The 14,804-nt window shown below is 33.6% G+C and overlaps 1 protein-coding gene across 1 annotated transcript in view; it reads right to left on the bottom strand.

Moving 5' to 3' along the window:
* Positions 1-14,804, bottom strand: part of LOC123561094 (uncharacterized) — an 88,712-nt gene that overhangs the window by 50,099 nt on the left and 23,809 nt on the right. Inside the window, exons 17-21 of the mRNA XM_053516999.1 lie at positions 5,869-5,976; positions 5,000-5,127; positions 4,026-4,340; positions 3,086-3,275; positions 39-298 (exon numbers count right to left, since the gene is read on the bottom strand). Coding sequence (XP_053372974.1) covers positions 39-298; positions 3,086-3,275; positions 4,026-4,340; positions 5,000-5,127; positions 5,869-5,976 — 1,001 coding nt within the window. The remainder of the gene's footprint in view (positions 1-38; positions 299-3,085; positions 3,276-4,025; positions 4,341-4,999; positions 5,128-5,868; positions 5,977-14,804) is intronic.

A 14,804-nucleotide genomic window follows, 5' to 3' on the forward strand; every position in this document is an offset into this window, starting at 1 on the left:
AGCTTTAATGTCAAAGCTGATTATAATGTTAAACTTACCTTTCCGTGCGGGGCAAAGGCCCTCCCAGGTAACAGTGGTACTGTAAACCTAGATGCTTCGAATGTTGGAAAACCAAACTGTCTGTCAAAAAACAGAAAGAATGATACACAAGGACATAGCGGCATTTTGTTCGCTGCTTCTATATATCTGCCTATATTCTGCTTCTCTGTTTTGCGCCAAGCAAGGCACTGCACACCATAGTTCGGTACCAGTGCTGTTTCTTCTGTCGTCAGTTTGTAACTTGCAGCCCCTTTATAAGCTAAAAAATAGAAGAGATGAATATATATATAAGCTATCACTGAATCGAACATTCACAGTCAAAGCTTGCACAACGCCAGGTATAGACATAACGGAAATTCTGGAAAAATGGCCAGAACAATAAAATAACTAGACAACTATACGAAGTGGTCGTTGATAGAGGCAAGAGCATTCATGCCAATATTTCATTTATATTTTTATTATAAATAATGCCTCCGAAATCAGATAGAACGCGTCATAAGCTAAAGTAAAAACAAAATATTGTTTAAAGGAGAGAACTTGGCAGATAAGGAAGCCTTAGTCCTATAGGGAACGCAAAATGCCACGTTACAGTAAAGAAGAGGAGCTGTTGCGGTACAGTAAAGGCAATATGACACAATACTTTAATGGCCAGAACAAGGAGTAACTGGACAGATATATCAAGTGGTCTCTGATAAAGGCAAGAGCATTCATGCCAATATTCATTTATATTCTTATTATAAATAATGCCTCCGTAATCAGATAGAACGCATCATAAGCTAAAGTAAAACCAACTATTGTTTAAAGGAGAGAACTTGGTAGAGGAGGAAGCCTTAGTGTTATAGAGAACGCAAAATGCCACGTTATAGTAAAGAAGAGGAACTGTCATGGTAAAGTAAAGGCAATATGACATGATACTTTAGAGACATCTCCTTCGTAAAGTTTCTTACATCACTATTGGTCAAGAGACGTCACCTGCTGCCCAGATATATTCCATATCGGATTAGTAATTTCCCGATACGACATTTGATTAAAACAAAATAGCTATAGTTGCAGATTTCTTTACGAGAGAAAATTAAATGTTTTACTACCGTTTTTCTCCTTTACTTAAGTGAAAATAGCCATAACAAGCGAAAGTAGAAGAAAATTAATTATCTGTAAGGGACTATATGCAAAGATTATGTTAAATTCGTGTTCGGGAACTCACCGTTAGGGAAAGGATGAAACATTTTCATTATTTGATAATTTTTGTAGAATCATTCAATATACATAAAAAACGAAGGATCCAACAGATAATGGGAGTAAAGTGGAAGTTTTAAGACTTTTCTGACATCGTAAAATCTAATGACTTTCAAAAGGATGGAACACAAAGTTGTCAGTATTTCTACATAGAACCAGTTCATACTTTATATAAATGAAACCTTTGTGTTTTGTAATTGTCATGTTCATTGTGCATTTTATGGCTTGTGATAATCAACATTAAACGAAACATGATGCCATAAACACAGTCTGCATTGTAAGCAGCTTTACTAGTTTATAAAATTTCACTATTATACTCTAGTTCACTAGTATTTAGCCGGTACAATGTTCTGACCACCTTCCGTTCGGTTGTCCAGTTACGTAGAAATCAGCATAAACTGAAGTACAAAGAAGTGGCCCACATACAGATTTTGCTTTGCTGCATTAGTAATATCCAAATACAGGCATTAGGACGTAAATGGATGTCGACAAGACAAAATTGCTATAGGCTTGTTTGTGACCGGATACGGGATGATGTTCTGTCTCAAAAAATGATATTAAGCTGCGACTTCTCTGTCGCTTGATACGGATTAGCTCGATATCGCATATCATTGGTTGAGAGCCAGAACAGGTAATCAGAATATGGATGAAGAATGTTGACGAATCCGTCTGTGCACATAATTAAATTACCAACAAGCCGTGTAACTAATAGTTTCAGTTCAGTGGAGAAGTGAATCTGCCGTGCTACTGTTAATAAGTGAAGCTGTCATGATGCAATAGATTGGGGAGATAGTCACCCTACACTACAATAGCGGAAACAAGAGCTGTCACTACTTGTGAAAAATGCCCCCGAAGTAGGCACAAGAATGCCACAGTTGTATTCGCAAAAAATCACATATTTTGTGACCTTGACCTAAGAGGCCTCGGTCATTAGTGTGACACATCTTCTCAATATGGTTAACATTTGTGTCAAATTATTTTCAAATCAGTTGATAAATGGCAGAGTTATGGACCAGACAAGAAACAGCTTTGACTTCTAAGTGTGAACCTTGGAGCTTGGGGTCTGGGTCTTGCACATGACACCTCACCTCATTATAGGGAATATTTATGCCAAGTAATTTCAAAATCCCTTCATCAATGGCAGAGTTATGGACCGGACAAGAAACAGACCATGTTAACATTTGACCTCTAAGTGTGACCTTGACCTTGGAGCTAGGGGTCTAGGTCTTGCTCATGACACGTTATCTCATTATGGTGAACATTTATGCCAAGTAATTTCAAAATGCCTTAATGAATAGCAGAGTTATGGACCGGACACGAAACATACCCTGTTAACCTTTGACTTGTAAGTGTGACCTTGACCTTGGAGCTAGGCGCATGACACTTTGTCTCATTATGGTGAAAATTTATGCCAAGTTATTTCAAAATCCCTTTATGGATGGAAGAGTTACAGTCCGGACAAGAATACCGGACGCACGGACGGACGTACGCACGGACGGACGGACAGTGCTATTTTAATTTGCCCACCTTTGTGGGCATAAAAACAGTCATGTTGCTTTAGAGAAGTGAAGCTTTCATGGAACAGTTGCTGAGTGATTCTAACACGGTATAATTAGGTAGAACCTTTCTATGGTCCTGTAAAGAAGGATATGTCACATTACATAAGATTCACGGAAGTTAAAAGCAGCCGACACTGTACATAATGAGATCAAGAAAAAGTTAGATCTTCAGAATAAGTATTTTCTTTGTTTATAATAAAAAACAAGTTTTTCACTTTGATTATATTCAAACACGACTTGGTCTATATTACCTCCAAATATGAGATTTTTATCCGGGCGTAGCAGGTATGACCCATCCGAACTATAATCCAGTCCTTCTAAATTCCCATTGCTAATGATTCCAATAAACTGTAAGCCAGATTGGAAGTTCATTTCTGCGTAGTTATAAAAGGCATATGACCTCTGCCCGTCTGTTGCATAAATTACTTGGAACGTAGCAGTCTGTTTAAAAACAAATTAATATGTTGGCAGCTTTATATAATTCATACATTTAAAAAAAATGAATGGCGGCCTAGAAATTCCTGTTTAACAATGCCGTAAAAATGCGTGAAAGTATTTGCCAAGTTTTGCGGGTAAGAACCCAGTCCAGAATGTTCAGAGATGTTCTCGAGTGTCGCCGACCCTACTAAGAGGCCAGTACAGGTTCTATGCCTGTGCCAGTGCTAACTCCGCTTACGTTAAACAACCGGATGGTCTGTTTGCAAAAAAAACAAGGGTTTAATCAGCCGGACATGCAGGTCTCTCTCTCTCTCTCTCTCTCTCTCTCTCGGGGATTTTCTCTTGCTCTGTCCCTCTCGTCAGATTGCTATGTATCTGTACTGGTAGAAGTCTGAGTGGCTGCCCCTGTAAGTTCAGCACATTTGAATGTGTTATATATATTTTTCTGGTATAATGATACAATATCAATGGGCAAAAAGACATGATGTTGTGCTAGTTACATGTGCCCTAAACAGTAGGTTAACAGGTAAGCTTTTTTGTCAAAATTTATTACGGAAGTTCGGAATTCATTTCAATAATGTTTGTGTGGCTTTCTTCTACTTGCAACCACTCCTCCCATACTTAAGATTGCTGTTAGTTTCTTCTCCACTACAATCAATTTGTTTATATTTAGGGTAATAAGAAACAAAAAATATAGCCTATCAGGTTATTTGATCCACGCTTGTGTTTTAGCTTTATTTACAATGTAAATACCTCTGATGGTCTTCCTCCAATATATCGTGCTTCATACCAAGTGGCCTTTAAAACATAAACTGGATTAAATTCTTCATCGTAGAGTTCATTTACAAGATTATGCACTTTAATGGAAACATCAGTCGATTCCGAACTATCGTCCGTTAAAGTGTTATATGCTTGATACCACACTCGGCCAGTAAGCGTAAGGTACAAATCTGCGAAGTATGGAGCCAGGCAATAGATGTTCAAAAAATCATAATTAAAGCCCTGCTTTTTTGGAATCGAATATCCGTAGAAAGGTCTGTTGAAGCAAAGGAGTCCATTAGTACACACCTGAATCAGAAAAAAAGTGTAGCTTTATAAAAAACAACATTGTGCAGAAAATGTTACATTGAAAACTATCGATTACGCTTCTCACTGTTTTAAAATACAGGATCGTTACATTCGATCTCACAAACGAGTGTCAATCTGACTTTACACATAGAATTTCAATTATGTACGGAAATTTTAAATTTTCGTAAGGATTTTGATGGCGTATTATCGAGATCGGCTTATTGTTGAGTCCGGCGAACTTATGAGCACTTTTTTCTTGTAGTGGTTGCTTACTTTCAAGACTGGCTTATTTTCAAAACCGGCTTATTTTTGGAATTTCAAGCTATTTTATCATCTGTAACGAAGTATTTTCTAGAAGCTTTATTAAGAGCGAAATGATTGGTCGAAAATAGCACTGCTCCAGCAACCTACAAACAGTGAGTTAAGCTAGGGTCACGTGATTTTTGTAATCAAGCCAAATTAATATATCATTATATACAAATTAGTATGTCCTCATACCCGAGGACTTATCATTTACCGCAAGTCAGATAAAACTACATCCAGGAATCAAGCACTATGCTAATATATCATATATCACGTTATTAATTCAATTTATTCAAAATACGGATTAATCTGACATATTCTGTATAAACGAAATGTAAGATTTTCATTATTCTTACATAAATTTTCGTAAATCTTCGTTGCATGAAAGGTAGGTCGTAGCTAACTCGGAGTACAGGACTACAAGCATCATCGGTACCATACATGCTCGAGTCCCCTTCCGCTGCACCGTAACCAAGATGTAAACCTAAAATATTATATCTAACTTAAGCAATACAATCACTTAAACTTAAAACAGAAAATGTTCTCCATGATAATCACGATTTTATTATAGCTTAAAGTACTAAATTTAATATATTTTAATTTCAAAAGCAAGGATAACTAAAACGTAATCTATCAGGTTTAAGCTATAATTTCAAATCTTATTGTAAAGCAGTTCGGCACATTTTCATTTTCATAAGTAAAACTCAGTTATATATACTAATCAGATCTATTTCCATACCACTTTATTTGAAATGCATGAAAAGAATAAGATGTCTACAGCAAATAACTAACCCGTAACCATTGCAATGAACGGACAGTGCGTAAAAAAACTAATTACGAACCGACCGTTTTTAGTTCATATATTTTTAACAATTTACAATGCGACATTTGTACTAAAAGTTAAAAGGACACAAACAGAATATATTTCTAACATTTTTCTATGAAATTTGTCATCTTTTGTTTTTGATAGGAAATTTATACATGTGTAGTTCTTTGAAATATCATTTTTAAGCGGAAAATGTTGTTTTGGCGTTATCCGTTTGTCCGTTGCTTTCTGTTCGTTTGAACAGACATATGAATTTCAAACTCCAGTGAGATCTGTAGAAGACTAATGAAAAACAGAACAGAAAAAATACGTATATGTTGAATAAGTAAAATCGTACTGTACACAACTGATCCTTAATTTTGAAACAGTGAAACTGATAAACCTGTTTTAGAATCCTACCTGTTCGGCAATATGTGCCTTCGTTTCCTGCGAAGCAATTACAAACATGTTGGTTGTTTACGATAGAACAGACAGCTCCGTTCTGGCAGGGGTAACTGTAACAGGTTGCTGAAATTGTATAAACATAAATTGTACTGGAAGTCGAGGAAACAACTAAAGAGGATAAACAGACTATTATTTAATTATGTCTAAAATATGAACAATTACAATATTATCATACACTTCCTACACATATTTGAAATTCATAATTGAAATTAAATTGAAAATCATCATTGTATTTACTTGGCATTTCAAGATTTCAAAGAATCTAGATTTTTTTTTCATTTCAAATTCACAGTGTGTGCCATCGCATGTAAACGGCTAAAACACGGTATTTGGCCAAATCTTTATTTTGTGATGTTAAATAGAGATGGAAGAAAACTGGTTTGTTTAATAATGTGTATTCTACATTCAACATTTGTAGCTATGACTACTTTTGATGTCCTCCGAATTTCAAGTCAATATATCAATGCATTGTTGATTTAAACACGCTTTTACATTTGTAAAACATTATCTAAATTTAATTTTGGTAGCTGAATTGTGAAAATAAACAAAATATTAATAAAGTTATGACTAAATAACATAAGGAGGTGCTTCTGTCAAGTTCTGCAAATCACTGTGGGTATGTCTTGTTATATGCATGGAAAACCCTGCAAATTAACAAATTCAGAAGTGGGTTTTGGCTTATAAGACTCATTATATATTAGTGTTTGAAATATCAAAACATTTTGGCATTTATGAATCGCATCTCTGTAATTTTATCATTTAATAGCGGAATTGTGCAAGGTGAAAAATTTGTAGTGTCCGTAACCATGGCATTGTATCTTAAAGGGAATTCACAATAAAAAATGTGGTCTTCCAAACTAGTATACCTCTTCATGTATATGTTCAAAATTTGAAAAACGTCTTGCCTCTTTTAATTCGAAGTTGCTGCTTTTTACACAATAAAGGTTACGGACTCTACATTTATTGTCTCAAAATGAAGATAGATTTCATCTGTTTGTTTCAGCTTTTCTTTCTTTATCTATGTGCTGAAACAATCTAACTTTTTATTTTGCAACATTGCATCATCTTTTTTACTGTTGGAAATTACTTGTATACTGTTTCTAATGCAACTATGTTATGATGCAATATTGCATCATCCAAAGCATTGCCTTTCCAAGAAATGTGGCAGTTCACAAGTAAGTACATACCTTGTAAATATATGACTCCTTTTGTGTCAAAATGTTTAATTGAAGAAATGGAAAAAAGTAAAGTTTTACGTCCAAGTAAAGACCAACGTATGTATACATGTGTGAAGGCACTGCTTGTTACATAACCGTAACCCAAATTCAGCCCCAACCTGTTAACCTGTATTCATCAAATGTACTCACGAATTACATAAGATATTATGCTTAGTTTTTTGAAATATTGATGCCAAATATAAAATATGAAGACATTTAGTTGAACTAGGTATTAACAGAGATGACCTAGTGACATTAGCACTTTATTTGTATGGTGCTTATATGGTTAAAGCCTATTATGGGGCAGATACCTGAAGAAACTATATACTACACATATCATTTTATACAGAATAATTGACATAGCAAATGTTTGTACTATGTACAGTTTTTAGGTTTTAAGTATGTTTTGTTGAACTGTAAATGAGGTTACGGACTCTACGGGATTCTACAATGTAAGAATTCAATGATTATAATTCATCCACTATTTTTATGTTAAAAATGGACAAAGGATATCAAGATAAGGAACTTTTAGCCAATTTTGATCCTTTCTTTCCACAAATATTGTTCAGATATGGCCTGTTATTCATATTACTTGTTTGCATTGGGCTTGTAACAATGAAGGTCTTAAGAAATTAACGTGTCATCTGAAGAATTATAACTGTTTTGCAGAAGAAAGCAGAAAAAACATCACTGCGACCTAAAACACCAAGAAAAGATTCTGATAAAGATGATACCGATAGAGATGCTCTTCAGAAAAAAAGAGAAACAGATTAAAAGTAAAGGAATGGAAAAATCGTCAAAAAAAACCAACAACAGAAAACTGTGCAAAATATCTCTCTTTAAAACAGACTGACAGAGACAGAAAAAAAGGGAAGAAAGACAGTCAAACTGATGGTCATTTCAGATCCAGATTTACAAGCCTCTCTACAAAAAAGTTGAAGAAATGAAAAGATACCGACAAAGGAAAAAATTGAAAGCAATGACATCAGAGACATGTAGTGGTGCTGTATCAGAAGGTTCAGATGGTACGAAGAGTAAAACAGCTTCTTTGATACAGAAAAAATGCTGTGAAGTGAACACAAGCATAGAAATGCGTGTTAAGCTTTCAAGCAAATCACAGACGAAAGATAAAAAAGGCAGCCATGAAGAAAATAAAAGTGACAATGGTAACATATCCCGTGCATCAATGACAGACGTTTGAAAAAAAAATAAAGAAATTCTGCCTCAGACACCAAGGAAAAAAGCTGCCATTTTGAAACAAGTTATCGAATCCCAATCAACATCTAAAGTCCTCTCTGATCGAGGTTTAATTCTGACCCCTGTTTGCAAGAAAAAACTTTACGTAGCAGATGCTGTGGTAGAATCAGTGAAAGAAAGTATCTCTGGAGTAAAACGCAGTGACCAAAAAGACAAAGAACAGAGACATGCATATAATGTTATATGTGGATAAATTCTGAAGAAATACAGCAAACTCTCACTTAGAAAATACTTCAATGTGTCTTACAAGACAAGAATGATAAGAACTGACAGGTGAAAAAAGAAACAAAGAAAAACTAGATGTGATGTGATTAATGAAGATGTGAAAGAATCTGTAAAATAATTCTTCCTAAGTGCTGAAGTTAGTAGAGAAGTGCCATCTAAACGAGAGGTTGTGAGAATAAAAACTCAGAGTTGTCAAAAAAAAAAAAACACTACAGAAACATATGATTACTTTAGAAGAAGCACACGAGTTATACAAAACAAGAAACCCAAGTCATAAGATAGGACCAACATCTTTCAGTAAACTGAAACCAGTAAATGTGAACAAGGTGTCTGAGACGAGCAGAAGGTCTTGCCTATGTCAGATTTGTTGTAATATAGCACTGAAAGTAGAAGCACTGACAACAGTAAAACGAGCTGTAAAAGAAAGAGGTCTGACTGAAGATTACGAGATTGATAAGAAGAGTGCGAATGGTGCCAAACTGAGCCACCAGTGAAATTTTTGACAAGAAATTGTAAAAACTTTGGTGTCGAAGGCCTAAAAGAGTACCTCAAACCTCTAGAAACTAAAGAAATGGCGATAGTGCGGTGGCACCAATGGGAAACTATTGAAATTAAAAAAGACGAAAAAGTAAAGCGCTACGTTTCTTGTGTGCCAAAGGAAGCTGATTTTCATACTTTCTTGATAGCTTTAGAAAAAGCCACGAGAGTATCTCCAGATATATCCAGAGCATAAGTTCAGAGCATCCTGTCAACACGACATGATTGGTGAGTGTAAAGAGAAGTTATCTGAGGGATCTGTATCGATAGTGATGGATTTCAGTGAAAATTATGGTTGTGTTTTCCAGAGTGAAGTACAGTCTGCTTTCTTTGACAGAAACCAGGTTACTATACATCCAAAGATATGCTATTACAAAGAAAACATTGAAGATAAAGTTCTCATGGTAAAACATGCCATAATTGGCATAAGTGAAGAAACGAAACATGACGCTGATTTAGCCATTGCCTTTGAAAATTAGAAACATTTGAAAGCAGAGGAGTAAATTTTGAGGAAATCCATGAGTGGACAGGTGGATGTGCAGCGCAGTACCAAAGGAAACTAGAAATGTGTCCATGGGACACAGATGCCCCCCCCCCCCCCCCCCCCCCACCTACATGACAGAGGACACCTGCACATGCTGTCCAACATTCTTGTAAACTTTGGTGACTCTACTCAATTACGCGCGACACAACATTAAAATGACCATTTTTTTTTACTAAGTCAGGGGCCATTACTCCTACACGACTGAATGAATCCAGACGCGAAACCCCACGTGCACAACTACACATGCTGACCAACATTCCTGTAAAGTTTTGTGACTCTACGTCAAATACGACACAACATTCTCGGAAGGACAGACGGACGGACAAGGGCAAATCTATATGCTCCCACCCCTCAAAGTGGGGGCATAGAAAGCTTTTGCAGATATCAGTCTTTTTTTTTTATAATTTATTTTTTCTCTTTTATGACATACATCATACAAACACGTTACACTTGTTTTGTACAATTCTGCAGACCTATTAAATAATAATAAAACAGAAATAATATTTTTGAGATACATAAAACAATTGCAAATTATTTCCCCTTCAGCTTTGTTTATAAAATCGTTTTGTATGTCCAAAAAAGATAAATAAATGTATCCACTTTGCATGATAAGACGCTTAATTTGAGAAGAAAGTTAACACTGTATAAAATAAAAGTAGAGAGAAAAAAAAAGTATAGAGTATACCCATGTGTGCTCTTGATTACCTTTGAAATAGATTATTTCAAATATTTTTTTTTACTTTTTTCATGTGTCTCAGTGATGTACGTGGTAAGGATGCATATTAAAGATTTAAGAAAGACCATTTCTTTAAATGATAATCAATTTTGTTTTGCATTATTGCTATTTCTTTTTCTAGACAAATTCTGATATTTAAATAGGTTAAAAACTGATTGAATACGGGAACCTTTTGTCTATTTTTCATTTGAAAAATAAAATATTTCATCAAAAAAATCATGAAATTTATGGTATTGCTTTTTAACCCCGTTTGCACAGTGCCAAAACTTATACATTCTAGATTGAACAGGCACGATATTCCCTTTTCTGCAAGAAAGTTACTTAGTCTATTCCACAAAATCTGAACATGATTACATTCCCAAAATAGATGTTCTATACTTTCCACTTGCATGTTACAAAAATCACATAAGTTTGTTCTAGACAATTTCATTTTGTACAAGTATTTATTTGTTGGAACTATTCGCATTAAAAATTTATACTGGAAGTTTCTAATTTTTGTGTCTATCGTTGCTTTAAAAATCTGTCCATAAATTTTATTCCATTTTATGTTATTGTTTTCAACAATAGATCCCCATTTCTTTTCTGATTTTATTTCTGGTTTAAGTTTTACATTTAATTGTTTGGTGTATAGTAATTTGTTTGGTGCTTTTGCTGCCTGAATTTTATTAAGCAGGTTGTCTGTAGTATTGTAAATAATGTTTTCTTTTTTAAGTGATTCTTTTAGGTCCGGCTTAATGCTGGTGATAATTTGATAATATTTTAGGAATGCATTATCTTCTAGACTGTATAAATACTTGAATTGTTCAAAAGAATAAAAATCTTTTTCCTGTAATCAAATAAGTGTTCTAAATATTTTATTCCTTTTTCGTACCATTCTTTGTAATACAACGTTTTATTCCCATTCCTTATGTCAGAGTTGTTCCAGATTATCTGTTTTCCACTTATGTCATTTAATTCAACCTTCTTAATGGTATGCCATGCAATAAGAACATCTTTGAGAAATGTGTTGTTTTCACATATGTTTTCAATGTCTTTATCATTTAAATTACATTCAAATACTAACTTTCCCCTGCTGGTTTGAGAATTGTATTATAGAAAGTACCCCAAATTACACTTTCACTGTTACACATAAATCGTTTTATCCAACAGGCTTTTATCGAGTTCAAAAAACACTTAATATTTATCATTTTTAGTCCTCCTTTCTCGTAATCAAGTTGTAGTACATCTCTTTTGATTTTTTCTGGTTTATTGTTCCATATAAAATTATACATTATCTTTATTATTTCCTTTAATTTTTCTTCAGACGGACTTGGTAAAACTGTAAAGGGATATATAAGCTTCGGTAACGCAAAGGTTTTTATCACTGTAATTTTTCCTAGTAATGTTAGTTTTCTGTGTTCCCATTGTTTCAAACAGTTTTTAAAGCTATTTAATTTTGGGTCTAGATTAAGGTCTACATTTTTATTAATATTGTTCGAGAATGTCATACCAAGTGTTTTTGCCGATTCAGATGTCCAATTAAATTTTTTATCATTACACAGTTTCATATTTGTATTTACTAAAGATCCCGCTCTTAAAATTGTTGATTTGTTGAAGTTAAGTTTTAGTCCTGATATGTTTCCGAAATTAGTGATGACATCAATAAGTTTTTCGAATGAGTTTCTTTGTCCGTTGTTTAAGAAGGTTGCATCATCTGCAAAAAGTGTTTGTTTAATTTCTTTACCATTGATCGTCACTCCTTTAATAGAATTATCAGTGTTGATATAATTTGCTAAAAATTCAATGCATATTATGAAAAGCAGAGATGACAATGGACATCCTTGTCTTACACCCCTCTTTATTGGAAAGGATTCGGACAAATTTCCGTTATTTATAACTACGCTACTTATATCGTTGTAAAATAATTTTACCCAATCAATAAAAGAGACACCAAAGTTTAAGTGGTGTAAGCACTGAAACATGAAAGTATGATCGATGCTGTCAAAAGCTTTTTCAAAATCTGCAAACAGTAGTAGGCCGGGTTCATTTTTAGTTTGTAAATATTCCATAGTTTCAAATAGTAACCTAATATTTTCACCGATGTATCTGTTTTTCAAAAATCCTGTTTGAGCTTTATCTATTATGGAATTTATAACTTTTTTAAGACGATTCGCTATTCATTTAGTTGCAATTTTATAATCAACATTTAAGAGACTTATAGGGCGCCAGTTTGATAAAGATAATGTATCTTTTCCCTCTTTTGGTAGTAATGTAATAATTCCTTGCTTTTGTAGGTTTGTTAGTTGTTTTGTTCTATAGGAATAGTTAATTGCTTTAACGTAGTGTGTTTTAATTGTTTCCCAAAAAACTTTATAAAATTCACTAGTAATCCCGTCTGAACCAGGACTCTTTTGGTTTTTCATTTCTTTTAAAGCTTCTAAACACTCATATTCAGTTAAATACCCTTCACATGTTTCCTTTTCATTTTCATTTAGTTTTTTTATATGCTGATTGAAGAAGTCATAATCTGTTTTTATTTTTGATCGTTTTGAATACAAATTTTCATAAAATGATTTTTTAGCTTTAAGAATTTCGACTTGATCATTTATTTCAGCATCTCCAATTTTTATTTTGAATATGTTTTTCCTCTCTGCATTTTTCTTTTCTAAACTTGCGAAATATCTAGAATTTTTTTCATTCCCTTCAATGCTTATTGCTTTGCTTCTAACTAAAAGTCCATTTATTTTTGAATCGTTCAGTTTTTCAAGTTCCTGTTTTTTTATTTCTAAACTGATTTTATTGTTTTCTGTGTCATCAGTCACATTAACTACTTTATCTTCTAGGTCTTCTATTTCTTTTGTAAGTTTTTCTTCTTTTTCCTTGTCTATTTTTTTCTTATTTGTGGCATATTTTATTGTTTGGTTTCTAATTGTACCTTTTATGATTTCCCACAATGTATTTGGATTACATTCTTTATTTATTTCTACAACTTCATTAATACTACTTCTTGTAATTGTTTGATATTCATCTTCATTTAACAGACTGTTATTCATTTTAAAATAACCAGGGCCTCTTTTAATATCTGTTAAGTCAATTTTAATTTCTACAACTGAATGATCCGATTTGTATCCTGGTTTTATTTTGCAACTATGAGTAATATTTTCTAGTGTATCAGAAATTAAAAAATAGTCTAGTCTACTAAAAATTATTGGTTTTGTATTAGAGTGCCATGTGTATTTTAATTGCGTTGGATTATTTTTCCTCCAAATATCAATAAGGTTACAGGAATCTATCAAATCAATTATTTTTTTCCTACACATTTTATGGGTATCATTTCTTCCATGTTTTTTGTCTAAGTTCATGTCTAAAATCGTATTAAAATCTCCCCCTAAAATGATGTTTGTGTCATATTGTTTTAATATTTCATTTTCAAGTTGACCAAATACTAATGCATTATCATCGTTTGGACCATAAATATTAAATATCGTTATTTTTCTATCATTGATAGTGAGTTCTACACTGGCTAGTCGACCTGTAATTAATTCCTTATAAGTCATATTATTGCTTGAATAAGAAAATGATTCGTCAAAAAGTATGGCTGTTCCGGCTCTATTACTTTTATTCCCGCTAAAGAAAGCTTCTCCCTTCCATTCACTTTTCCACGTATCAGTTACATCACTTGTTGAATGGGTTTCTTGCAACAAACATACTTTATATTTCTTATCACTTAACCATTGAAATATTTGCTGTCGTTTTTTTGTAATTACCTAAACCACGTACATTAAGAGAGCACATATACAAAGTTTCCATGATATATTGATATAAAACATTTTTTATGAGAGCGTATACATGGGGATAATCTAATCACATTCTTCATTTGTTATAAAAGAGAGATCAGGGCAAAAATTTATGTCTAACCTACATACATGCAGATATCAGTCTTAGGAAACAGCCATCTGTGGTGAGAAATTACTTCGAAACATCTCATGGAAAAAGTGCCACAGTAAAGAGTGTTATCGTGCTGTGATAAGTAACAGAACTGTCATTGGCAATGTTGATGATGTGTACACATTTTGCAAAGACAATCTCAAAATGGGAGCAGCCGATAATCAACGAAACAATGTGTCTAGAAGAGAATTTGTTAGACCAGAAATCAATGTTCAAACACTAACAGGAACACGAAAACTGCACTCCGTTAAGTCTTGAAGTAAAGACTATGAACTTTACATACGGCATCTAAGCTGCTACTGTGACGCCTGTGTTACTGGGAAAAGTTTTGAATGTGAGAACGTTGAAATTGTTAAAAATTGGGAACAAAGGAACTTTGAAATGATAGGTAAACCAAAACAGTGTGAAAATAAAAAGAGAAATCAGCACAACAATGATAAGCAACATC

The sequence above is a fragment of the Mercenaria mercenaria genome, chromosome 10 (genome assembly GCF_021730395.1).
Source record: "Mercenaria mercenaria strain notata chromosome 10, MADL_Memer_1, whole genome shotgun sequence".
Classification (NCBI taxonomy): Eukaryota; Metazoa; Mollusca; class Bivalvia; order Venerida; family Veneridae; genus Mercenaria; species Mercenaria mercenaria.